Raw genomic sequence first — 27729 nt, 5'->3', positions numbered from 1 at the left:
TGAGGCCTCTGCCGGGGTTGCTGGTGCTAAAACAACGCTCATAAGTTATATGGCGGAGATAATGAACGTGCTCTGAGCTGCTCGCGCTACGCTGGGAAAACAGTTTGTTTCTGTTAAAAGTCGTCTCGTCTCCGCGGCGTCGGGGTGAAAGCGCGGAATCAGCAGGGGAGTCGCTGAGTTTTACCTCTGCAGAGAGCGGCGCGAGCATCCTAAGGTATATTTGCATTTCATTTTAATTTGCATCGGCGTGTATTTACACATCGGCGCGTGCGCCCGTGTTTCCCGGCGGCGGGGCCGCGGCGGGCGTGCGTTACTGCTGCCGAGGGTGTATTTACAGTCAGTCACTTTAATGCAGCGTAATGATTATTTTTATCTCAGGTACTTCGCCAGCCTGTTCCCTCTGAGTGGAATGGCTCCCCATCGGCCCACTGATTACCTCTGTGGCTGCCGCCACACCTGCCTCCTTTAGCCCTCCTCCCTCCGCGGTTGCACCTTCGGATCCTTTGATCCTCACAGACGACACCTTCGCCGGGGGGGGGGTGGAAGGTCACCGGGGACCCCTTGCGCCTCCACGTCCGCCAACGTGCTCATTTTATCGGATGATGGTGCGTTTGCGTGATGTTTAGGCAGATTTTTCTTGGCGATTGATTTCAGGTGAGCGAGCGGAGGGTTGGGATTCCAGACATAACGATGCCATGTTCACAGTTGCCCTGGTAACCACATATTGTTACCCAGAAGGGAGGGATGACTGGAGGTTGGTGTTCATCGGTCCCGTGAGAGCGGCCCTTCCACGACCCAAACCGAACGGCCCCGTATGGGAAATGTGTCAAATCCCGTTCAGCACTTGATTTAAACATAATTAAGTTATCAGATTTCTTAAAAAATTGGGCTTTTGGTACTTTAAAGCCTTATCTGACAGCATCTCAAAACGCAGAAATGTTTTCTTTCCTGAGGAGGGAACCCAGTCCTCTGGGGCAGCCGGGATTTCTCTCCTCCCAGGTGATAAACAGCAAGTGGGAACAGGTGAATCTACCTGTAGGGCCCTCGAGGCCCCGGAGTCGCCTGGTCTCCACCTTTTGCTGGCTCTTATTCCTCAAACCTGTTTCCAACTGTGTGGATATTTGTGTCTCCTTGTGCCGCCGCCTCACTTCCGCGTGCACATCAGCGAGGCGTCGGCCGGCCGTAAGGTCGCGGCAGCGTTAGCTGTTGCCCTGAGCGCGTCCGAAAATCCCCCAAATCCACATCGTGCACTCAGACACAAGTGTGAACTGCAGTCCGGAGCATGTGGCGTGCATGTAAGCCCTCAGATCAGTTGTTTATATCTGCCATGATTAAGCTCAATAGATAAACAGGACGGCACATCTGTTGCCTCATTTATTAAATGTTGGGGCGCCAGCGTGTAAAAGGCGCACGCACGCTCCCGAACACGTGCTCCTCCTCCGCGTCCCTTCGAGGAGCCGTCCGATGTGTTTTTACCTCATCAGATCTTTATTGCAAAAACTGACATTTGGAGGGGAGAGCGTCACAGCGCCGCCTGGCTCCCCTCCGAAAAGGTCAGCCCTCGGTGAAGAGGAGAGCGCCGCCGGCCCCGGCCGAGCGGGAGGCGCTTCGGGTTCCTCCTCCGCCTGGATGTAAAATCGATCCCCGCTTTGTGTCGTCCGGGTTCGGCCCATCGCCTCCTCTCCGCTGAAGCGAGCCGCTGTCTCGGATGCTGTAATCTCCTCAGCGCGGCCAGATTAGCGCCCGCTCCATGATGGTGGCGGAGGGCTGCAGGACGGCGCTGGCAGGAGGAGGGGCGGCTGGGCGGGACGGAGGAGGCTCTGATTTGTCGCTACATGAGCCAGATTACTTTTTTATTAACCTATCCGTCGTCGCATTTGGCCGCCTGCGCTGTTTATTGTTTGCTTTTGATATTTTAGAGGGATTAAATAAATTTCCTATTCTCCAGAGTCGAGATCTGTCGTTTGCAGCGGAAGATAATTGTGATTTGTTAAGAGGAGAATTCCCAACGCTACAGATTCACTCATTCTTCTTATCCAGACCATCAAATTATTATTATTATTATTTTTTAATTGAATGATTCTCTGTAAAGGAAAATATGGAAATTTGAGGATTCATTGTGGCCCCTCCACCCCCACCCATACACACATCTTCCATCTCTTTCTGTCTCCTGTGCACTCTGTGCAGAAATGATTTCCATTCCTGCTGAATTAATGAGGTTCTGCTGAGCTGAGAAAAGGCAGAGGGAGTGTACACACATACACACATACACACACACACACACACACACAGATGCAGGCAGGCAGGCACACATACACATCCTCGCAGGCTCATATCTACCACCTTCAAGTCCATATTCATATTCACACATGTTCACTGTCTCTTACATTTAGTCTTAAGCTAGAAGGAAAGGTAGGTGGGCAGCAGCCCCGACTGCAGCAGACCGACATTTCAAAGTGCCTCCACCTGGGTCACATGACCACGTTAAACCGCAGCGATTGACACGAGGGCCTGCGCTCGCCACTCCACAATCGGAAAACTCTCCGGTTGTAATCTGGGCTGCAACAAAGACGCCAGCGGCCTCCCGTCAGACGTGACGGCGCGCATCGTCCAGGAGGTTTTCCCCTCCTGTCCGACGTCTTTGCAACAGATCGTGAAAATCCCGTAAAGATCCGTCAAGACGTGGCACATATGCTCGATCCCAGCACGTTTAAATCTCCGCCGCTAATCGGTTAAAGCTAGCCGCTCTTTTGCTCGCATGCAGCGACGACTTTACATTCATGGTTCCTGGAGACCCCATCTGACGGCGAACAGCGACGCCCACCTTGACCTCAACCTGCTCACCTGGCGGTCACCAGCAAAGAGCCCCCTCTCTGCTCCTTCGTTCCGTCATCCTTTCTTCGAACCTCTTCTTGCCTTGCGTCCGTTGTTACTGTTAAGCGGCGCACACAGAAAGTCGCCCCCCCCCCCCTTTTTGCTGCCTCGGTGTTTTTCCTTCCCATCTTCAACCAGCGAAGCTGAGGATCTGACTCTCATTTCACGTTTTTCCCTCCATTCCTCTCTGTGCTTTTTTTTCATCCCTCCGTCTCTTTTCTGATCTCGACCAGTTAGCAGTCAATAATCTGTTAAATAGCATCGATCGCCACCATTTAGTTTCCTGGCCAGCTACTTAGGTTGTAAAGCTGATCAATGGCGTTGAATGGGAGCCACCTAGATAGCGGATTGACTGCTGGGACACGCTCCGCCATCATATCATTTGTCTTCATTTGTTGTTCAATTATTTATTGTAATGGCTCCTGTCAAAAACAGCCTCACGCTGGCCCGTAATGGAACAGGAAGCCTAAAAACGCCAGCGCACACTGAGCCCGCCGTGCCTGCTCGCCTTGGCTGTGCCCGCCCTCGCTCAGGCCCCGCCGCCTCCTGTCTGACGGAGCCGCTGCAGGGGAGGCGCTGCACGGGGAACAGCGTGAGAGGAAGGGAAACGCATGGAGAACGTGGAGAAATGAGTCTTTAGTGAGGGTGGGGGGTGAGAGGTGTGTGTGCGTGTGCGTGTGTGTGTGTTCACGTGGGGGGGAGGGTGGGGGCACTCTTGAGTGCATGCAGATGTGCTCAAGCTGAGATGTGTTGATGAAGTCTGACCCAGACTGGACTTCCTGTGACCAAGAGCCCCTTCCTGAAATCATCAATCACTGCTTGTGGGGCACGGATGTGTGTGTGTGTGTGTGTGTGTGTGTGTGTGTGTGTGCGTGTGTGTGTGTGTGTGTGTGTGGCGTGTGTGTGTGTGTGTGGTGTGTTCTTTGAGTTTGGTCATTATTTAAAGCCGGTTTAAGCGCCAGTTCTTGGATGCTTCAACAGAGAGGCACCAGTTCAGAAAGGAGAACGAGTGCTTTTCCAGCAGGGTTGAGCGAGGTCATCGTCACTAACTAACATCTCAAGCATGATCGTCATCACTAACTAACATCTCGAGTGTGATCGTCATCACTAACTAACATCTTGAGCATGGTCATCATCACTAACTAACATCTCGAGCGTGGTCATCATCACGAACTAACATCTCAAGCGTGGTCATCATCACTAACTAACATCTCAAGCGTGGTGGTCATCACTAACTAACATCTCAAGTGTGGTCATCATCACTAACTAACATCTCAAGCGTGGTCATCATCACTAACTAACATCTCAAGCGTGGTGGTCATCACTAACTAACATCTCAAGCGTGGTGGTCATCACTAACTAACATCTCAAGTGTGGTCGTCATCACTAACTAACATCTCAAGCGTGGTGGTCATCACTAACTAACATCTCAAGTGTGGTCGTTATCACTAACTAACATCTCAAGCGTGGTGGTCATCACTAACTAACATCTCAAGCGTGGTGGTCATCACTAACTAACATCTCAAGTGTGGTCGTCATCACTAACTAACATCTCAAGCGTGGTGGTCATCACTAACTAACATCTCAAGTGTGGTCGTCATCACTAACTAACATCTCAAGCGTGGTCGTCATCACTAACTAACGTCTCAAGCGTGATCGTCATCACTAACTAACATCTCAAGCGTGGTCGTCATCACTAACTAACATCTCAAGCGTGGTCGTCATCACTAACTAACATCTCAAGCGTGGTCGTCATCGCTAACTAACATCATCAAGGTGTTCTAGTGGAGAAGGGGTGAGATAAGTGATGGAGGGTAGTTAAACGCTGGTTTTAACCAGCTCTGGTCGTCCATCAGTGTGATCAATAGTTTGCTGCTGGTATTGCTGAAGAGGTCCAAATCCTGGATGTACAGATTTGAACCAGATCAGCTGGTCTTTACTATTAAAGGGGCACCTGGAAGTCCTGAGAAGGTGGTTTTACTGGGGTTTCATTATGGCAGCGCTGCACATCTGGAAGCAGCTTCCCACCAACTCTTCCTCTTCCCTCCTCTAAACCTGCGTCTCTCCCTCGGAAGATTCCCTCCCCTGGACTCCCCTGGTTTTACTGGAGCAGGGCTGCCCCCCCCCACCTCTGCTCGCTTGTTTGAAGCGGCCTCCTCATATATCATGGTGCTTCCTTGCCAGGATATCCTCCCTTTTCCTGCCTCTCGCTCTTTCTCCCTCAGCTGTGGGGGAGGAGGAAGCTAACACCCGTTAACTCTTCCAGGCTTTAACTCTCGGCCTCATCCTCAGCGTCGTTCACCTTTGTGTTGTTTTACTACAGAATAAAAAGGTTTTTTAAGATTTACTGACTCATGCGTGTGGTAAAGGGAGCATTAAAATGGCACTTCGACAACCAGGAAGTAGAATTAATTACTTGATTCCTTGGATATTGAGCCTCACTGGTCGGCGTTCAAATTGTGACATTTTGGTTCGGCTGCTGGATGAAAATGTCAGCATTTGACTAAACATTAAGCTTCACCTTTAAGTGCAGCCCAACCGAACTTTGCTGCACTGGTGGCGTATTCAATAGGTCGCTGGACTCATCCCGGCTCTGGTGCAGGTGAACCCCGGCGCGGAACGACCTGCACCCCTGCGATCACCTCCTGTCATGCAAATGCAGTGCAACAGCAGCAGGGATGTAAAGAAGCAGCCCAGCAGAGGCAGAAACAGTCGGACGTGTCTGGTGGGCAGCAGTGAGGAGGCGCTTATTAATATATGGTCCGCGGAGGACCGTATATCACGCTGATTATATCACATATTGTTGGCTGAAGGGTATGGAGTTGATGAGCTGGGTTTTTTTCCTCCTCGCTCTTTTTTCCTCCCTGCTCAGCGGTTGTAGGTGTGTGACGTTCCTCACTTTTCACGTTAGCTCTAGCAGAGAGATAATAAAGGCGCGGAGCATGTTGGTGGTTTCGGCCACCTTGTTTGTGCACCGTAACATTGTGTGCGGTACACGTTGTGCCCTTGGCCTGTGTAAACCTGCGACTATCTTGACTCAACAGTTTATGAGGCTGTCGCATTAATGAATCCTGATGTTGCTCTTGAACTGCCAGCTGTCAACTTTAGCAGCCCATGCTAACAAATTTGCCAAACAAACTGATGTCTGTGTAAACACGGGTTGGATTTACGCTCCTAAGTCGAGTTTGTTCCACTTGTTTGGCCGTTAAAAGATAAATGTTTTCTAGAAAGAACGCCTGCGTGCTGCTTATCTGTTAGCGTTCAACAGGAGCCTCTCTGCTGCGTCCTCGCTAACAACGCTAATTCACTGGATCATTTTCCCCATCACGTTTGATCTCTGGGACAGATTTTCCACCTCTGTATTTGCCGTTCCTGGTCAGCAGAAGAGTCCACCGGAGGAATCTGCTTCCTTTTGGCATCAAGTGCGGCGGCGCCATTTCCGATTTCTCCGAGTTTCATCCAAAGCGGATTTAATCGTGACGTGAACACGAGGGTTCACTTCACCAGTTTGCAGTTTAGCTCATTATTTTCGCCGCAGGATCTCCCTCCTGTAGCACTTTATTTATCTCTTCGTTTATGAGATTCATCCATTATCGTCCCTTAATACTTCCTTAATTCGGCTCCGTCCTGCTTCTCTTTCTCTTTTGTTGTTCACTCTCCAGCTGCCTGTTTTTTCCTTCCCCCTTGTTTTTCACTTCTCATCCTCTTGTTGTCAGTTCATCACCTCCCCGAGCTCTGCCTCACCCGTTCCCTCCACCTCTCTTTCCTCCCACTCCCCTGGTCCTCCTGCGTTTGGCTGATCGTATTTTTCTCTCTCCATCCTTCTGCCCTTTAACTCCACACCGCCCTCCTTCCCCTCCTCTCCATCCCTCGCTCTCTCTCCCTCTCCGGCTGAGGACAAGGAGGTGAAAGCCAAGCGGATTACAGTGGCAGTTTAATCTGGCTGACCCACCGAGGGATTGCTCTCTACTTTGCTGCGAGGCCGGAGGACTGGAGGGCAGTGGGGCTCTGTGGGTGGGGGGGGGGGGGGTGGTGAGACCAGGTTGTGTGGGTGAGGGGGAGAGGGGGGGGGGGGGGGGCAGAAAAAAGGTAGGAGCACGAGGAAGATGGGAGTGGTGGAAATTTGGGGATCTGTGCCCCTGTGTCTCAGGCTAAAGCAGAATGCTCTCTAGGATTGGACTGTACACACACACACACACACACACACACATGTGTATATTTCTGTGTGTGTGTGTGTGTGTGTGTGTGTGTGTGTGTGATAGGTGGGGGATGGGTCCTGCTCATTATTAAAAGACAGAATATTAATGCTACTTTGCTTCTAATTTCTTTCCATCTGTCACCAACTCATGCTCTGTGTGTGTGTGTGTGTGTGTCTGTGTGTGTCTGTGTGTGCGTGCGCCTGTCTAAGTCTATGAATAGACGTCTTCAGATATTAACAGACAATTAGTCTGTTCCGCGTTTCAAAGGCAAAACACAAAAACGTCCTTGGCTCGATTTGCCTTTTTTCCTTTATTGTAAAAACATTAAACTCCTGATTTTTGCTCCGTCCTGTCAAAGTCGTTCTAACTCCGGCAGCTCTGACGCCCAGACGGTAACCTCAGCAGATTTATCAGTTCGCCGAGCGTCGCACCAGTCTCTGTCTCTTTTGGCTGTAGGTCATTTTTGTTTGTCTTGTTTTTTGGTTTTTTTTTTTTTGCTATTTTTAATCTCTTGAAATGTTGAACGTGAGGAGCGTGGCTAATGCTGATTAACAGTAGGGAGGCGCAGGGGTTTAGCTTCTGCTGGGGGTGGCGGCACATGAAGTTCTTCAACAAAATGAGAAAATATTTCCTCCAGCGTGGTGTCGTGAAGGTACAGATGAATGGTGGCACCTTTTAGGGCGTAAACTCCTCGTACTTGCTTCTTTACGTATCACAACCACCTGATGACGCTCGTCCACCTCGATGGTCCAGTCTGGGAGTTTGTCCTTGTCAAAGTGAGAACGTTGATTTAAGCGTTTCAGCAGTGCATCAAGTGGTGGCAAAGTCAAAATGGGGACAGTTGGACGTCATCGTCCAGCCCAGACAGAACGGGTCGGACGAGCTTGTGTTCTTTCAGCGGACCAAGCGGCTTGTTGTACAGCGCCGACGCCACGTGGGGCTCGGAGGCGGCTGCGTCTGCGACTCTGTTTGCCTCTAGATGCCTTTCATGTCCCTCATATCAGCCTCCCTTTCATCAGCGCGCCCCCGCTGTGCCGTTTTGAAGGAGGGGTCCAGTCAGCGAGCCGGATTAGCCTCCAACTGGTTCTTGTCCAGATTCAGATTCTAAAAAAAAACTAGGGGGGGGGGCTCAACCAAGCCTGCCTCAGCGAAGACCAGTAGAGGAAGTGGGAGGGATGGAGGAGCCCAGCGGTGCTCCTGTGGGACCGACGCTTCACCTTGGTTGTTTACCTTGTAATTAATGTGCTGGATTGTCCAGGGCAAAGGAGGAAAATGCCCAGATGCCATTGAGCCAGACAGGATCGGACCAGCAGGGTCCAGCACACAGAGAACTGTGGTACTGGTCAACACCTGCACGTGTCTGCCCAGTAAAACACGCTATTGCCCCACACTGGTCAGGGTACATCGTCCAATCAACAGCGCATCCTCGCTGATTCATAAGTGATGTGTGTATGTGTGTGTGTGTGTGTGTGTGTGTGTGTGTGTGTGTGTGTGTGTGTGTGTGAGAAAAAGAGAAAGAGAAAGAGAGAGAGAGAGACCCCCTGAGATGCTGTCAACATCACACCACCCTGTGACATGTCTGACTCTGGACCTTATTTTAGGCCACACCAGGTGCAAGTGTTTTGGGCTGGTTACATGATCTCGGATGTGTGTGTGTGTGTGTGTGTGTGTGTGCGTGGGTGTTTAAGAAAGGTCAGACATTGGGTGGAGGTGCCAGGAATAGGGGTGTGAGATGCCTGGGTGTCTACAGGGCCATGTGATCCACCCTCACACACACACACACACACGCACACACACACGCACCCACACACACAAAGATAATACGTGTACACACACATGAACACACGGATGTGTACTTGTGTGTGTACGTGTGTGCAATGCCTTCAAACCAAAAGAAATAACAGAACAAAAGCCGGTCAAAGTGGGGCAGTTTTCCCCCTCCCTCCCTGTCCAGCCCCCACCTCTTCCTCCTCCTCTTCCTCTCTGTCCATCACTTTATGCCCACCAGTGTTTCCTTCTCTCTTCCCTCCTCTCCTCCTCTCCTCTCTCCTCCTCACGTAAATACAATGCTGCTGCTTTCTGGATCTGGGATGCCTGAGGGACAGAGCACAGACAGAAGACCCGTCACCATGACAACAGCTTCTCCGAGCTGCCTGACACCCAGACTCTATTGGCTAAGGGCTGTTGGGGGAGGGGGGGAAGCGGAGAGAGAGAGAAAGATAGGGAGAAGAGAGGGAGGGAGAAGCTAAGTTCAGCAAAGAGTAGAAAGAAAAAAGGAATCTGTGTCTGCTGGTGTGTTCAGGGTAGAGAAACGGAGATAACGCCAACAAATGACCAAACTACGGCCCGTTAACGTCCATGTGTGGGTTTCAGTTTTGAAGGGATGAAACAGAGGAGGAAGAAAGGACAAGGAGGTGGGAAGGAGGGCAGTGAATCGGAGTGGGGAGGAGCACCTTACGCCACAAAAGGTGCAAACTTTGAGACAATCGAGTGGTCAGAGAAGCTGAAGCAGCCGTCAGGGAACTTCTCCCAAGATTAGAGCGAGAGCCTGCCAGCGCCGAGCTCGCCACATGAAAAACAATGGCCGACGACATGTTTAATTCATGAGGCAGCAGACTGCTCACGCTACCGGTGTCGCCTTTAATTGAAAAACATGGACATATTTTTCACATTTGTAGTCAAGTGCAGTCGGGCTCAGTCCTGTAATGTGGACCAGAAGGACTCGTAATAAACACCAGCGGTTTTTACGTCTCTCTGCCTTCATCTGATGGCAAAAGCATCAGACCGAGAGCAGATGAGCCGCTGATGCGCTTCAAACGTTTCCCGGTGTTTGCATTACTGTACCTGCAGAAAGACACGAAGCGCGCCGCCTTCACGGACCGGTTGGCGGTCGGCTCGGAGGGGAGGTGGTAAAAGTGTGTGCATGTGAGAGAGAGGGAGAGAGAGGGAGAGGGAGAGAGAGAGAGAGAGAGAGAGAGAGAGAGAGAGATCGGTATATTTAAACAATTATCACGGCAGAGGGAGGGGCCTGCGTATCTATGAGCATAATCTGTGCGTGCGTGTCGGGGGGGTGCGTGCGTGTGTGTGCGTTTTACTCTAAATAACACGTACTCTTTCATTCTTTCAGCACACACACAGAATAATGAGTGGAAGAGAAGGGAAGAGCGGCGCGCTGGAGGAAGTCGTTTCTAAATCAGAACCAGAAGTTTGAGACTCACATTCAGAGCAGGGGCTCAGATGGGGGGAACGTGTGTGTGTGTGTGTGTGTGTGCGTGTGTGTGTGTGTGTGTGTGTGTGTGAGAGAGAGCTGTTGCACCAGTACACAGCTCAGTCTGCTGAATTGGTGTGCTGGAGCGTGGAAGTTCTGCGATGGGAGGGGCACAGAGAGAACACAGCCCTTTTCCTGCACGCAGAAGTGACCAGTGAGTGTGTTTGACCCCCAACTGGTTCCCAGCGTCGAGGTGTTTCGCCTCCTTTAAATATCTTCTCCTCTGCTTTTATTCTGTCGTTTCAATTTGCTGTCTTCCTCCTTTTTGGTCTCTCTGTTGCCATCTCACTCACTCACTCTGTGTGTGTGTGTGCGTCTGTGTGTGTGTGTGTGTGTGTGTGTGTGTGTGTGTGTGTGTGTGTGTCTCCCCTCTGCGTGCCAGTGCTGTTCTACACTGCTGGGGATATTTCTGTCACTCTCTATTTATTTATTGATGGCGATGTTGGTGAGAGTTTGCCTGCCTACACGCGCGCTCCTGTTCAGGGAAAGCAAGGTGTTCTCTGCAAATGTTTTCCCCCCTCTTCTTCTCCATCTTCTCCCCTCCAAACCCACTCCCGAGTAAATATTTGTCCGCCTTCCTCCTAATAATGGCGCCTGGGGCCGACCCAGGAGGTGCTGGCTCTCTGACCTCCCAACAGCCGTCCGGGGACGAGCGCCTGGTGAAACGGGGGTTAAAATGGTCCCTGGAAGAGCTCCTACCTGACGCCGCTGTCTCTGACAACGGGCTGGGAGCCGCGCTGCCTGGCAACTGAGACTTCCTGGAAGCAGGAATGCAAATAGAGCGCATTAACGTCAGCTCTCCTTGTGTGTCCGGTCCTGCTCAGCTCTGGGTGCCTCTCAACTGGTGTCCAGGGGTCAGCAGGCCCAAGCACAGACGTTTGTCAAGGATAAACTGAGCAGCGCTGTGACCTTACCGAATCCTCTGAAAATCTTCATTTTTTCCTACTAATTAAAGCTTTCCTCAGTGTTTTCCGTGGTCTGCAGTGAAGGTAGGGGGGCAGGAGGGCTCTTTAACGGAGGAGGGAAAGGTTGATGTTAAGGATTTTCCTCACGCAGCTACTGGGCTTTGAGTGTTGTACATTTGTCAGTTCCAGAGTTCTCATGTCCAGTTTTATTTTTCAAACCATCTTGTGAAAAGCACCCACCCCCATCCCACCTTTACCTCTACACCAGCATTCCTCTCTTATGCCCCCCTCACTTGGCCATTCTTCACCTCATCTCCCTGTTATTTTCTCTTTCCTCTCCTGTTACTGCCCTCGTCTGTCCTGCTTTCCGTCTTAACGCTCCCTCATTCCTTAAACGTGCCCCAAGGCCCTCCGGAGTTTCAACAGGTCACACAGACCGTCCATTGTCTCACCTCCACCTTCTGCTCCTGTCTGGGGCGATTGGGTGGTGGTTGGCTCCCGGGTCCTCAAGGCCGCTGCGTTCAAAGTCTGGAACCCGACAGATTTGGAGCGGAACAGCTCATCCGGCTGAACTTGACGTGGTGAAAATCGGAGGACAGCTTTAGCAACTCATAGTTGGACAGTTATGGTTCAATTCCATTTCAGGTCTTCCTATGTGGCGTTAGCATGTTCTCCACACTTCTGGGTGGGTTCCAAGAAACACACTTGCATTACCAGTACATCTGACCTCTTTTGACCTTCGTACCTGCAAAGGATGCTGATGTCATTGGTCTAAAGGTGGGCTCGAGGGGAGGAAAACGCTAACGACAGCTGTTAAAGCAGGATATCAGCCTCCCCTCCATCATGAGTTGGTCACACGCAGCTGGCTAACAGAGCCATAGCCTCGCCATCCTGCATCTGTTGGTAAAACATTCCTTCACAAAGACGGTGCCTCTTGATGGCGGTGGTGACTCGAGCGAAGGTGTAGGGACGTGTGTGCGCCCTCAGCTACATATCTGCATGTGTGTAATGACATGCACACACACACACACACACACACACACACTGTGTCTGGTGCACAGGAGGGCTGCTTCTATGGGAACGCCTCTTCCTGTCTTGTCTGACACGCACACACACACACATGCTAACGCTAACTCTGTAACACGTGTGGTGAGACCGCTGGCAGTAGAACAGTCTCATTCCGTCTCCTCAGTGTTTACTGGGATCATTTTGCCACCACATTACGCAGCATAATACTGTATATGGTAATTCTTTTTTAATTTCAAGCTAAAGAAGTCTGCCGGCGGCTCCCCGGGTCCACCGTGTTGCTTTAGGCACTGTGGAATGTGCACAGATTGACTTTACCTCCCTCTCCGTCTCTCCCTCTTTGCGCTTTCTGCATTCACGCCGTACTTTACCACCACTTCTCTTTCTTTTTCATCTCACACCTTCCCAGTTCTGCAGAAACATAAAAACCAGTAGAGGGAGGGAGAGAGGGAGGAGGCGAGCAGGAAAATATGAAAGAATGCCAATGAATAAGAAGGAGGCAGATATTGTTAACAAGGTTTCCAGAGACTCTTTTCATTTTTAATAGTCCCGTAGGAGGTCTGGCTGATAAAGTGTTATGTTATATTATTAAATCTTGGCAAAGTTTGAGCTGCAACAAATTCCAACAGTAACAAGTGTGAAAGTGAGTCTGTAGGTTAGATAATCTATACAGTCAGTATGAGACACTAGAGCGCCTTTAAAGTGGACCGAAGTGCAAGTTTCCATTTGATAAGATGAGGACAGAGCGACGCATCCTGAGGAGCTAGAGTTTTTTGTGTTGCATTTACGGCACACAACTCTGCATTTAGCTGCAGAGGACTCTACAGCTGGGAGAACATAACCACTGATGTCTGAGGGTGTCGGCAATGAATACTTGCAGATATGTAAATATCACTGGTGCAGCTAAATGTCAGTGTGTGTACTTCACACCGCGGGAGTGTGATGATGCGTGTGTGTTTAGGCGGTGCAGAGTGTGTGTTGTTAACCTTTAATGTTGTTATTGTCAGGGATGCTTGGCTTTATTGTATTTAACTGCACAAAAGGCGCCAAAGTTTTAGATTGAATCCGCATGTAGGTATTTTTCTGTGTGTATCGCATCGGCTTGTTCCACTGTTGTCGGCTGTAAATGTCTGTTAATGGCAAGTTCAGCAGACCTGGAGGTGTCATTTACAGTCGAAGATCCTTCGTGGGAGCATGTTGCACGTGGTTAAACGTGCAAGTATGATCTCCTCCCGACCACATCACATGAGTCATTGCTAGGACGGCTTTGGGATTGGGAAATACTTTGGAAACCTTTTGAAACTTGAGCCCAGAGTGTAAAAACGGCAGCAAGATCCCCAGAAACACAGCGGTGTGTAGCCGCAGTGCCGAGGCTGCAGGGAGCAGCTCGTCTGATTGGCAGCGGTGAATGTTTACAGTTGTTCCAAGAGGAGAATAGACAGTACTGAGATCAGTTTTTAACACAGCAGGAGATGATCTACCTCCCTCGTCTGATCCGTGGACATCGCTGACCTTCAGGGTTAGCGGAGCCTTGCTGGAGATTGCATCTGGACGGGTGAATCAGAGCCGTGACACTGACAGGAGGGAGATGGAGCATGATAAAATCATTTCCTTATCTTCCCCTTCTGTCTCGCCCATTCTGTCTCTCTCTCTCTCACATAGACGCTTCAGCTGAGCTCTGTACTTCCGTCTCCGAGCTTCCAAATATTCTGTTAATTCCTGAGTAGCAGCATTAATGGGAATCGGCTGAAGGTCTGACTTTGAGGGCGTGTGTGAGTTCTGCCTCTTTCTGTGTGTGCGTGTGGGACGTCATCGTGACACAGTGTTCTGATGGTGTTCTACTCAGGACTGACTGCCTAATGAGGGACTGAAAGAGCACCTGAAGAAGGGTGTGTGTGTGTGTGTGCTTCATATGTTGTTTAAGGATATCTGTACTGTAGCATGAATGGACGAGGCACGATTTTAAAAAAATCCCACAAACACAAATTTCTTTGCCGATTAACAAACAGATGAGTTTTGACTGATCGATTAAGTCTTTGAGTCACATGTCATCACAATTGTGCAATCTCTCGGTGCTCGCGAGCTTTTGTAAAGCTTTTTTCTCTCTCTTTTTTTGAAAAAGCAGGTGGTTTTCCCATTTCCATTAAGGGAAAACAGGAAAATGCTCCCATTACAAAAGCTGTAATTACATTTTGATTTGCCCCTTTTTTTCATTCAGCTTTTGAAGCAACTGATATCAAAAAGGAGGCAGTAATTTCTGCTTCTTAACTCTGGACTTGTGGCCGAGCATCCAGAGAAAAAACTGAGGGGTCGATGCTCCAAAAATAAAAATGAGCTTGCTGTTGGTTGGTCAAAGGCCGGTGAAGCTGGAACAGGTCAGACGTAACTAGCGGATGTCAGAGTTTGATCAGTCGTGCGTCATCTTCTCTTTTCCTTACAAATAAAAGTTTTCGAAAAGTTATTTGTCCTCAAATGTGTCAGCCAGTCACGGGGAGTCTGCATATCCACCTGGGAGACAGGAAATCACACATATAATAGACTGTTTTCATATCTGACTCCTCTCACTTGGGCTTCATCCTCCCCCCTTCTTGTTTTTTTTTTGATCCGGGCTCTGCAGTCGTGTTTGTTTCCTGTGAGGTGGCATCTGTGAATTATCATAGGTTGATTGGTGAGGCTGGGAGGAAGCAGCGGGAGTAAAGGCAGGTGCTCCGGGGCAGCAGGAGGAGAGCCGTGATGGCATCCACCTGCCGTGGCGCTTCCCTCTGGGCTTCTGCCTCTGAGCGGCGCCTGGTAGCCTGGAGGCAGCTCCGGGCTCCTGGGGGGCCGTGATGCTGGAGACAGAGGCTTTGGATAGGGCCAGGAGCTCTTTGTGTGTGTGTCGGGAGGGGGAAGCAGATTTGTTTACCCATAATTAATTCACCTGATTGACACAACAGCTGCCAGAGCGATGGGAAGGCTGTGGCACATGTGTGTATGTGGCAGTCAGCATATTTGGCTGCGCAGCGGCTCTTCCCATCACGGGCTTCTTCACACCCCGGCATCGGCAGCAAGGTTCCCGGCAGCCCTCACCGTCTCCCATCGATTAGGAGCGCCTGTTGGCCGGCAGCGCCACATACACGCTCCCGCATCCCCTCGAATCTTTAAAGAGTCGACTCCGCTGACAGAGTTATCGGAGCACTCGGAGCTGCGGGGAGAGACGGGGGAGGCTGGCTGTGACAGGAGGACAAATGAAAGAGGGTGGAGGCAGCGAGAGGAGGGGAGGTCCTTCAGAGGGGAAGAGACGAGCACGAGTTTGCGTGCAGACGCAGCCCAAGCTTCCTGCACCGTCTTCCATCCTCCGAAGCTGTTTTTCCCGTTTGGCCGCTGTTTGAACCACATAACGGTCTGTGGTCTTTGTGAAGCTGCGGATCAGAGAGGGACGGATGAGAAAACAGCTGCCATGAAACCAGGGACCTGCACAGAACCCTCAAATAAACCAACCTGGTGGAAGGGACGGACACGATGTCGCACACGTACCATGAACAGTCAGTGTCGGCGTCAGCGCTGCGGTGGCCGGCAGGTCGCTGCGTGCTGGCCTGCTTGTCTGGACCCAGATAACAGCACATCCCCCCCCCACTCCGGAAGCTCAGGTCTGATCATCAAACAGATAGAGGATCTCAATCGGTGTCCATTCAGCCAAAGAGGATCACAACCAGGGGTAGAAAAGCAGGGCAGCCCCCTTCTGATCCAAGTAAACGATCAAACCCACCCCCCAGGAGTCACAAGGACTCTTTTAGTCCTGTAACATACGTCTGAAACATAAAAACCAGTAACACCAGGACACAAACCAGAGTGTTCGGCTGTATTCTGGCCACTGGCACCAGTCAGAAAGATTCTTATGTGCAACATTCATGCAATTGGGAAAGAAATGGAGTCTTCCTTTTCCACATTGCCTATCCTGTTTCTTAGCTGCCGTTTACTTGGAGATTGAGCGATTTTAGTTCAAATTTCCTTGGTCGATCAACCTCCATCCGCGCTTTCATACGTGTCGGATCGGCTGCGGTTGCCAGCGGCCAGGACCCCCGCGTGGAGATACGTGCTGATATTTTTGTTCATATTACCTCGAAACGGCAAAGATGTAAAGTCAGTTCCGTGCATAAAAAAAGTGAATTAGCAGCAAGTTTCTGGTTCTGTTGCGAGTGAATATTGATCTCCTCTCCAGTACGGAGGAGGGGGAGGTGTGGCTGGAGGGAGGCAGACTGGCTGCGGCGCCGAACGCAGGAAGCTCCTGTGAAACGACTGTAAGCAAAGAAAACGCCACGGAAAATGGCTCCAGCGGTTTTCACAGAGGTGTGAGAGAGTGAGACGGGTGCGGAGCGTGCGTGCATCCGAAGAGTTAACAATGCTCAGGTGCTGGTGTGTCAGGGTTGTTTGTGTGCCGAGGCAGGGGGGGGTGGGGGGGTGGGGGGGGTGGATGGTGACAGAGCAGCTATCAAAAGCCACAGGCTGCTTTAAACTCCATCTCTGTTCTCTCTGCCTCACTCTCACTCTGCTCCCTGGCCATGCTGATGATTGACGGCCTGAGGGTTTTAATGGGCACTGGAGAGCAGGAGCTGAGGTCGGGGTTGTCATGGCAACTAGGAGAAGGGGCCTTTTGCTGCTGCTTCACCTGAGTACTGTGGAGCCTCGTTGGCTGGCTTACACGCTCGCACGCACGCGCGCGCGCACGCACACACCAGCAGCACCAACACTTCCATTCACTCCTCTCCCTGAGATGTGCCGCTATCCTGCCTCCTCTGCCCTCCTCTCTTCCCTCCATCTGCTCTCCCTCTTTCTTTCTTCAGAGATAACAACATCTGTCACATGTTGGTTAATGTCTGTGCGCCTGTATCACATCCTGTAAAACATTAACCTTTTTTTTTACCCACCCCCCCTTTTGTTGTCACGTCATTGATAAGCGTTCACAATCACAGACAGCGGCCATTGTTAGAACGCCGCGCGCGGGAGGGAAATATGTGGAATTTGTTAAAGACAGGCCAAACCAGTGACTGCGCTTGGAAAGGATTCCGAGTCGGAGGTCACTGGCTGCGACCTTCTGAAAATGTCATTCCGCCGCGTTACCGAGTTGCCCGAAATAAAATGGCAGCGATTTCAAACGGGGGCTTTACTACGGCGAGAAAAGGCAACAAAGGAAGCTTCGCCGTTGCTGGCTGATGAAATGTTACCGTTGTTTTCAGCTCCGGTCGGAGCCGTCGTGGGTCTGCACGTTGACGCGCCCGTGGCAGAGACGACCGCCTCCTGATGGTCATGAGCCGTCGCTTGTGTTTGCATTCAGGATTCATATGTTCAAGCGTTGGCACTGTGTGGTTTCGCAGATTGGTTTTGTGGGAAGGCGCGACCCGACCCTTGACCTGACAGTCCACAAAGACTGTGTGGACAGTCAGAGCGGATCCACGCTTCAGTTCCATCTGAAACAAAAAGCCTTTTCCCATTCATTTGTGTCATTATTACATTGATGAATCAGACCCTCGCTGCTGTCTGACCTCTCCCCACCCACTGTCTGTAGGTCGCTGACCACCTCCGTCATCCCTCTGTTACATCCTCCAGATTCACACCGTTTCTGTCCATGCCCTGCCTGGCGGCCCTGGGGTTGTGCTGGCGTTGGCGCCTGGGTGGCGCGGGTCAGCCGGGGGATGAGGGAATTGTTTGCTCTTGAAGTCAATAAAGCTGCAGTTACAGAGGTGGATTTTCCAGCTATTGTGGCGGCAATTAACAAAAATGTCCGCAAATGTCCAAACGCCCGCCTCCGCGGTGCATCCCAGATTAGTTCCCTAACGCACCGAGGTCCATTTTGAGTGAAAATGTGTTGTTCCATCCACCGTGGTTGTTGTTGTCGTTGTCCTGTTGATGTCTGAACAAACAGCGAGTGACCGGAGCAGAAGCTGGCACCTCAGGCTTTTCCCCTCATCCCTCAATGTGTCTCCTGCACATCATCATTTTGATGAAATAAAAAAAACTACGTTGACATAAAAAAACATTTCAAGGTTTAGAGAGACGGAGAAGACCTCTCTGATGAGATGTGGTGAGGCGTGAATCGGGATCAGTGCTCGACATCTGTCCACACCTACTCTGAATTCAAATGCTCTTTGTTCAGTTTACAGTCGAGTACTGAAGCGCACGTGTCGGCACAACAGGGAGGCCTTAAATTTGGACCTGTTGCCCGGAGACGGGTGGGTGTTTACAGCGGAACATAAAAATCTGTGTGAATCTACCTGTGTAAGGAAACCTGCCGCGCTTTCATGTTGAGCTCTTAAATCTGTGAGCGATTCGCCTGCCTGTAGATTGCAGCACCCACAGGTCACGTGCGTGCGTATCTCGTGGGAGTACAATCAGGGCTGGAGTCCCTTTTCCCCGATGGTTCAGACGTGGATGCTAAAACCTGCCGTGTCTTGTGTTTCTCCCCAGAGCGCGGCCGCTGCTCCCAGTCCAGTGATGGGCAACATGCCGCCCAACGACGGCATGCCAGGTGGACCCATGCCCCCGGGCTTCTTTCAAGTAAGAAGGAGGGCTCGCCCTCACCCTCGCCCTCACCCTCGCCGCCTCCGTCCGTCTGTCCGTCCGTCACCCACCCAACCTTTCATCCATCACAGCTTCTCTGCCCCTCCCAGAGCCGCTACTAAGCCTATCCTTCTGTCTCCTCCTCCTTTTTTAGCCTCTTTAGCTGTCCTAATCCCTGTCCAGATGTGTTCCCTTTTCTGTCTGTCTTCCTCCATCCCACATGTCCACACTGAATGTTAACTCCCGATGCTCTGAGTGGCTTCTAAACAGTTTTTCCGACATGTCGTGTCCATGCTAATATATATATATATATATATACAGTGTATATATATATATATATATATAAAACCAGTGCTCTGCTCGACTTTTTTGGGGGGGGTGGAGGAGGAAAGAAGAGGCTTTTTTCTCTCCTGGTTTGTGTTGCTTCACTAATTCCTGCTGTCATCGCCGTCCTCTGAAGGCTGCCTCTGAGGCTGACGAGGTCACACACACACTCTCATCCCGTTTCCATCACTCTCTCCCTTCACGCTCATGTGCAGACACGCAGGCACGCAAGCCTTTGACACATATTAAACCAGCGACACTTAAAGTATCTGCACACTCTGACCGGGAGGAGGTGACTTACTTTTCTTGCAGACAAATGTTATAGCGGAACATTAGTTGCATATTAAAATTCAATCTGCTAATATTGGATTTCTCTTCCGCATCGTATTATCACCACTTAAAGCTTTGGACCTGAATCACTTTATAAATTATGGGAATAAATCTGACTCTTCTGTTGGAGCAGTTTAAAAAAATAAAATAAAAAATTGCTCAAAACTAAATGTTTCAACAGCCGTTTGTGTCTCTGTGTCCTTGAGCAGGACTGTAACCTGTGAGTGACTCTTCATTTCATTTGAAATGGTTACTCACTAATATTCCCAGTTTTTTTTTTTCATCCATTTCCTATTTAACCATTTATTTAATGTAAAGTCTTCTATCCAACATGGCTGCACGTTTGCTGCAAACCGCTCGTCTTTCATGGACATTATAATCCTGTGTTTTTTGGTTTGCGCGCTGTGTTCCTGATGAAGGTTTGAATTCCAGCATACAGGAACTCTATAGCCGTTTACTGAGCTCTCGCTGTAGCTGACAGGGCAGCACGCACGTGTGTGTGTGTGTGTGTGTGTGTGTGTGTGTGTGTGTGTCTGCATGCGAGGGCGTCAATGATGTATGAGCTGGGAGCAGCAGCAAGCTATCTCGTGGCATTGAATGAGTGACGTTGCTTTCTATAAATAGGCCTTGTGTGTGCGTGACAGACGGACGGACGGACGGACGGACAAGCAGAAAAGCAGACAAACGTAGGAAACACAGTAAACATAAAACCTGCAGAGTGTTGCTCGGCCACAAACCTCACATCCAAATCAGGTGTTGCCAAAGCAGCAGCGTAATTATTAAACACGCCGCGGCATGCCCGCCTCAGCCACACACGGCGCTCAGGTGGCCGACCGTCGCTCCCTCTGATCCCATGGCTGCCGTTCACCTTCAGTGTGCGGGCGGCTGCATATTCTGCCCTCAGTTTATTCATTCCAGTTCAGCGGAAGCAGCGTTTTGTGGTCTTCATCCCTCCCTCCCATACTGTTGTACTGGGTTCTGGTTCACGTGGGATTGCTCCAAACTCACGTGTGTTTTTTGTGAATGGGTCCTGACATGGCGTCCTTTGGGCTCCAGTTAGTTTTAATTTGGGGTCCTAACTTCCTCGCTGCCTTCGTCCGCTCCTCTATCCTCCTCTTGCTCTGTTCATTTCACTGTTCTTGTGCGCTGAGTGTTTGTTGTTGAAGTGCTCCCGCGCTAACGGGGTAATTAACACGGGCGACCTCGGCTGTTATTGGCCGTGGCCCTGGGAGAGAAGGGTCTGGGGCAGAAGAGGGGCGGTGGAGGTCAGAGGAGAGGAAAGAGCTGAACTGTGGCTGCAGGCCATGTGAGACAAGCTTCGGGTAGTGGAGAGAAAAGAGTTTCCTAATAAAAAAATCCCACGAAAAGTTGCCCTATTTGATCCTTAACATGTAATGCTAACGTGCTAATGGACAACACATCCAAGCTCCGTCGGTTCGGGGCTGATGTCAGGGAAAGCTGGACTTCTGATCAGCTCAGAGACGCGGTGGTCCGAGCAAGACAGGAGACTTGGCGAGTTAATGAAAGTGAGACGGAAAAACGTCTCCAAAAAAAGTGCTTTATTGGACCTGAGAGATGTGACACCCGATGACAGATGATGGATTCATTTCTGCCGCGTGTGTAGACAAAATCACATCAGGACGGCATTAAGATTCACTCCACACTTGGAGAAAGTATGGAAACACAGAGCGGTGTTATAGATCATCACACCGAATAATGAGAAAAGGTGGCGGCGTTTGGAAGAAAGCGCTATAAACAGAAGCATTAGCTTTCTTTTCATGAAAAAAAAAGAAAGAAGCAAATTAGATCAAACGTGCTCTTTAGAGATTTATAAGGTCCATCTGTCAAACAACGGTGCACAAATCCTCTTTGTTGACCTGGTTCTCCCGTCTCCACGTGGAACGTCAGGTACTCCAAACCTTAATGCGCTCCATTAAGTCCGTCAACCAGTTTGGGTGGGGCGGCCACTTTCAGCACAACAGGAATGGCTCCCCGAGCCAAAAAAAAGGCATCTGAAGTCAAGGGCAGCGTGTTTTACTGCAGGTAATTGCAGCTCTTCAGGGAAAACAGAGGAAGAAAAAAAGAAAAAACAGCACAACAAGCGGATTAGGTTTGATTACACATTTAAGAACGAGCAAGCCAGGTATCAAAGACGAATTTTAAGAAGCCGTTCAAAGCCGACACGCGGCGAATTACGGAGACATCTGCTCTGGGTAATTTATTTATCAAAGGTGAGGCTGATCACAGTGGTTCAGTCCGGTCAGCTGCTCTACAGAGTCGCAGATAAATGAGGTGAAGTGTTCTCAGATGTGAGCCGGTGAATCCTGCAGCGGTGGTTCAGGTGTGGATTCTCGCCCGCCAGAGTCAGATGACAGATCTGGTGGTCCATCCACGAAGGATGGAGGGAGTTCCTGGACGCCAGTCAGGCTGGTATCCTGTGTTTACAGTTGGCGCTGTTGGACCCCCAGCAAATCCTTTGAAGAATCGAACATTATAATTTTATTCATCAACCGACCACGGCCTGTCTTCAGTGAGAGCTGGACATCCTCAACTCATCTTGAATCTGTCCTCTCCTTATTGCTGCTGTTGACTCGTTAATCAGCGCCTGCGATGCATCCCATCGGTAGGATGTTCCAGATAGAGAGAACGTTGGAGGACCTTCCTCTGGGCTGTAGGAGTGAGATGACAGGCGCAGAGTTCAAATGTCTGTCAGCGTTTTTTCTGCTGCCGTCCTCTGGGAGACATCAGCCCTGATGCAGAGCTCCCATACCGGAGCTGTTGTGTTGCTAGGCTCTAAAGCATGAGCTAACAGCAGAGCCGCCACTGCTGCCTCTCTATCTGGGGTTTTACAGGGGATGTGTGCGTGCGTGCGTGCTTGTGTGCGTGCATGTGTGCGTGCATGCGTGTGTGTGTGTGTGTTGCTATTCCTCCTGGCTTTTGTTTGTTGTGTTCACTGATGCAGGCTGCTTTGTGTTCTTGCTCTCTGCTATGACCAGTGATTTGGCTGCAGATACACACTGCCCTCTAGTGGCAGAAGGCGCTCCTCCACCTCGGTCCCTCTCCCCCGCCTCTGTTTGTGGGCCATCAGGGGCACTGGTGTGGGTCTTCCTTAAGCTGAGATGAGTGGTGGGGAATGCTGGGGAGTTGTCTTGATGGGCTTGTGGTACTGTGCCAAGCTGTTATCTCCTTAGCCGGGTAGAAAATGATTTTATTAATTGCTTCATTTAACGCTCCCCATCTGCCCCTCCCTCTCCGCCTCTCCTACACATATACACAAACAACACCAGGCGAAGACACTCACACACCGCCCAGCAGAGCTACTTTTCAAATGCGCCCCGCGTACACCTCCACGACAGCGCTCTCGGCCCGGCTCTGTGGGGACCTGTGGAGAGAACAGGACGGTCATAAAGGCCATATGTTGGCCCATTCACATGTAATAGCAGGAAGGCCCAGAGAGGCCCAGCCAGAGGAGCTCAGCCCCATTATGGCACATTATGAAGAGGAACCAGAGAGGAGGAGCAGTGCGTGTGTGAGAGTGCGTATGTGTGTGCACGTGCAACGTAATTGCTGATCTACTACTGGTGTTCAGGGATTTACTTGCAGTAGGTTAATGTTTTGGCAAAGATCACCAGAGAAGAAGTTTTGGGCCCCACAATTCTGTCTGTGAATTTCAGTTTGAGGATGAAACGTTAAAAAAATGAGTAGGGTTGCCAGGATATCGTGTTTTTGCTCACGATATTAAATAAACACCGTTGCTGATACTGATCCAATCCAATCAGAACAACACTAAAAATGAGATTAAAATTAGGATTAAACAAGAGAGAGCCAAGGAAAATGCAAGGAGGATCCCACAAATGCTACAGATCCAACGAGTGTTCTCTCATACACACACACACACTCATACCCACACACACACTCATACCCACACACACACACACACAGTTATAACTGAGGTCAGACAGAACTAGCACTGTTTTAGCTCCAATTTGAACCTGCTGAGACAGAGTGAGCTAGTACAGCTGGTGTTAACCAACAAAATCACACACACACACACACACACACACACAGAGTGGGGGAACTGCTATAGTAGTGTGGATGGAAATGTCATGACAGTAGATTAGCTGTGCCGCTAACCATCCAGATTGAAGCATGATGCCATGTGCCGCCAGATTACTGACTGACTGTTGGCTAACTACAGTCTTCATTGAAGACATGACAAGAGGAGACATTTCCCCTGCCACAACAGACAGGAAGCACCAGTCAGGAGATTCCAAAAATCCTTTTTGGGTCCTGCTCACTTGTTATTTCACACGCACACCGTAGTGCAGCCGGCGGTGCAGAGGCAGCACATCTGCACCTGTGGGGCCGCACATGCTTCACGCCGTCCAGCAGGAATGTTTATTTTCCCAGCAGCGCGGCAGCATCCGCGGCTTCCTGATGCTCAGCTCTGCTGGAGCAGCACCACGCCGGCCGTGCCAGCAGACTCTCACACAGGGAGGGTGGCTCAGTGGGCAGTGTGGGAAAGCCAGGGGGGGGGCAGGAGCTGGGGGCTGGGAGACATTTCAACTGTGTATTTTGCAGCCTAGACAAGCTCTGCTACTAAACAGAGTGGATTTGAAGTGAGTTGCTCACAGCTGAGGGGGGGCTCCTGGTCTCACCTGTGCGAGGGCACCCAGCCGTCCTCTCAGATGATGAGCAGGAGGAGACAACAAGGTCAGAGTTTACAAAGCGCCCACTTCAGCGCGCTGGGTCCTGTGATTAACTTGATGAGGAGTCCATTCAGGCTGCGGATTGAGCTGTCAATCCAGGGTGGATTTAGGAGACACTTACGCTCCGCCCGGGACCGTTCTTCCTCAGTTTTGGCAGGATGATGCTTGGCGCTTGTCTGCTGAGTGAAAGTGAGCCCCGGAATTAGATTTGGTTTTGCCCTTGACGGCGCCTCGGAAAAACCAACGCTCTGAATCAACCACCTGGCGATATAACGGATCCCTCCACCTCCCGAATTGACCCCACCTCGTTCCACTAATTAACAATTCTTAAGTATATTAAAAGTGGTTTGGAACTTTGCAAATGTCACCGCCAAATCTCGCTCTGAGCATTTGCATTTGATGCGGCAGAAAAGATTCGATTGTTACGCTGTAATTACACAGGATTTAATTGGACAGGGTGTAATTACGCACCGTCGTGTCGCCTCCTCTGCGTGTACGGGGGCAGAGGGGCGCAGCGGCGGAGGCTTTCGCCGTCGCCGGTCGGGATTTTACCGCGCACACACACCTCGCACGTGCGCGGCTCGCCATCGGTGGTTTTGTTGGAAAACACATTGTTGCGCAGCCAATCAAAAGGCAGCTGATGGCTCCAGTGCGGGGCTGGTTTTCAGCATGATGCCATGTGCCGCCATCCCAGCAATTATCAACAATTATCACAACCACTTGAATTAACACGCAGTGATATGATTATAGCGACTGTATAATGTCGGGGACACACTCGAGCGCCTAATTAAAGCGAGCAACGCATGCGAATGTACATCATAATCATCCGCTAATTGTTGGTTTCTGGGAAGTTGTGAAAACTGGTAACGGGGAACTATTTCTCATGCATACTATAATAAGTCTTTTAATCACATTCCATTAGAGCAGGGTTGAATGCTGGCGAACGTATGACAGCACAGAGTGTGATCGTTGGTGCTGTTTGAATTTCTCTGAGCCTAGCATGCTACTGACACCCTCCTTGCTCTCGTCCCCAGGGTCCTCCCGGGTCTCAGCCCTCCCCTCACACGCAGCCACCTCCCCACAACCCCAGTAATCCCATGATGGGACCTCACGGACAGGTAAGCCCCGCTCGCTCGCCGCCGTACGGACAGAAAGCCGCGGTTCTGGCTTGTGCGAGGCCAGTGGTACACGGGATGAATAATTTAGCTGGTTTGGCCCAGCTGTATGAGGTGGAGGTGCATCTGGAGGCTCGCGTCTCGCACTCACCATCCCATAGTCCATCAATAGGCCATTAATATTGCAACAGAGCCTGACATGGCGCGGCTATTCATGCACACGCGGTCCTGAGGGGAGAGGAAGAACAAAATATACAGGAAAAGGAAGTCGTATTGGAAGGCTGATCAACATGTAGTAGATAAACTGCACAATTGCCTCTACGTTTGGCCGCCTGTTGCATCTGTGTCGCCTCTGCTTATCTCGATGTCGGGATGATGATGTGAACAGGATTCTTCTGTTCATGCTCTGTGACCGAAACACAAAACTCTTATCTGATCTGCATTTAAATCAGACCCCCCACCCCCCCCACCCCCAATGATCACACTGTTGGGTTGAGTTTCAAATTAATTCTTATCAACTGACACAGAAAATGTGGCTCCCTGGATGTGAGTGTTTGTAGCTGCAGCAGAGTACTCTCTCAGGTAATTCTGAAAACCCGCCCGTCTGGGGTGTTTTACATTATTCACCAGCTGCGTGCTGCGAGTACTTTCCCCCGCTCCGCTGCAACCTCCGCGCCGGATCGCGTGTTCCTGTTTCGGCTTTGAATTCACACCATCCAGGCAGCATTTCACATAGCGCCGGCGTCTTCTGACGCAGTCAGAAAACAAGCCGTTCGTGGGAAGCTGTGCAAAAAGGGGCAAGCGTTATGATGCAGCACGTCATTGTTCTTACAGGCTGTTTCCTGCATGGTTTTGTCCCTGTCTGTCCTTTTTAGCTCTGTTCTACTGGTTTTTAACCGCCCCGGGGTCTTAGTCATTTCCAAAAACTTCAGGACAAAACCCTTCTTGGAAATGCATCACAAACCGCCGCGGCACATTATTCTTTATTGAGTTAGCGCCCCCTGTCGGCGCATAACGATATTGCCAAACACAACAGAATTGTTGTCAGTGGTAGAGATGTTTGTGCGTGGGTTTTTTTTAAAAGTTTTGTCTGTCTTAGGGATCAGATTTGCTAATTGAAATAAATCAAGTATCAGAATTAAAGTAGTCCACAATCTAAGTTAAATGACCTGCTGATTTCATGAAATAACCCTGTCTGTCAACCCTTATTGTTGCTGTAACTTAATGTGCCCCAGACCACAATCCTGGAATTCAGTTGTATTGTCGAGCTAAATTTAAGCATCTTTGCTCTGATATTTTAATGTCACAATGGAAAACAAGCCTGTGATTGTTCTTGTTTCCTTCCCACAGCCATTCATGTCTCCGCGGTACCCAGGTGGGCCAAGACCCTCCCTCCGTATGCCAAACCAGCCCCCGGGGAGCATCCCTGGGTCACAGCCTCTTTTGCCAAACAGCCTGGACCCCACCAGGCCCCAAGGTACTGACCGCAGACACGCTGTGGTGCTTACCGCCTCACACGTGGGCCAGTTCTAACGAGCTGCACTCCTCTCGTTTCACCTCAGGACATCCAAACATGGGCGGTCCGATGCGAATGAATCCCCCCAGAGGCATGGGAGGCATGGGCCCACAGGTGGGTGCTGGTTTTGCTCCACCGCAGAATCACAGTGTTGTTTATGGTGGGTTCACATCAGCCCTGCATCTGGAGAATCGTCTCATCTGAAGAGAGACGTGCTTCAGCGGCTTCAGCCTGCACCAGAAGCTGAGCTTTAGATGTCAGAACCTCTCCGATGGTTAGCTTGGTTCCAACTGCACCTCACACACCGGCGTCACATTAAAAGTGCTCGTCGCCGACTCTACCCAGGGAAGCGGATGGAGCCGGAACACTCAAAGAGCTGCCACTGACACGTGTTCGCCAAAGCCGCCGCTAATTCTGACACAGTCTAAAATCCTTTTTATTTAAAAAAAGAACATCACTTGTAATGTCTTTCGGGAGACGGGACAGAGTAGTGCAGAAGAAGCATCACCAGTGTCCTTTTGAATGAGCATTACGACACAGCTGCTTCATTTTACACCCCAAACACCTCCTGCTGCAGCCTCGCCTCACACAAAGACAGGCGCGCGCGCTCGTGCGCTCTCCCCGTGCCCTTCGCTCTCTGTCTGCGCCACCCTGGCTTAGTGACTTTGGCGGCCAGCACACCGGCAGCTGGTGCGGCATCTGCTCGACAAGTGTAATCGTCTGCTGAACAAAACTCTTCCTCTGAGTGGAGCAGCTCTCTGTAACCCCTCTCTCTCGCCCTCTCTCTCGCCCTCTCTCTCTCCTTAAACACACGGCGAGCCAGCCAAACTTGTCCCGCTGGGCAGCCATGCAAACACGCAGAGGGGAGCATACAAAGAACCATCCACAGTGGAGACACGCGGCTGACGCGCCTCGCGATTAATCCC

General features: G+C 50.6%; 1 protein-coding gene across 6 annotated transcripts in view; it reads left to right on the top strand.

Moving 5' to 3' along the window:
• ssbp4 (single stranded DNA binding protein 4) overlaps window positions 1-27729 on the top strand; it is a 54744-nt gene that overhangs the window by 21481 nt on the left and 5534 nt on the right. For all 6 annotated transcript variants that reach the window (XM_029828275.1, XM_011614644.2, XM_029828274.1 and 3 more), the window contains 4 exons: window positions 18717-18806; window positions 25207-25290; window positions 26638-26764; window positions 26850-26917. In XM_029828275.1, coding sequence (XP_029684135.1) covers window positions 18717-18806; window positions 25207-25290; window positions 26638-26764; window positions 26850-26917 — 369 coding nt within the window. The remainder of the gene's footprint in view (window positions 1-18716; window positions 18807-25206; window positions 25291-26637; window positions 26765-26849; window positions 26918-27729) is intronic.

Source organism: Takifugu rubripes, chromosome 20 (assembly GCF_901000725.2).
Source record: "Takifugu rubripes chromosome 20, fTakRub1.2, whole genome shotgun sequence".
In the NCBI taxonomy this organism is placed as follows: domain Eukaryota; kingdom Metazoa; phylum Chordata; class Actinopteri; order Tetraodontiformes; family Tetraodontidae; genus Takifugu; species Takifugu rubripes.
This window is presented reverse-complemented; position numbering and strand designations above follow the sequence as displayed.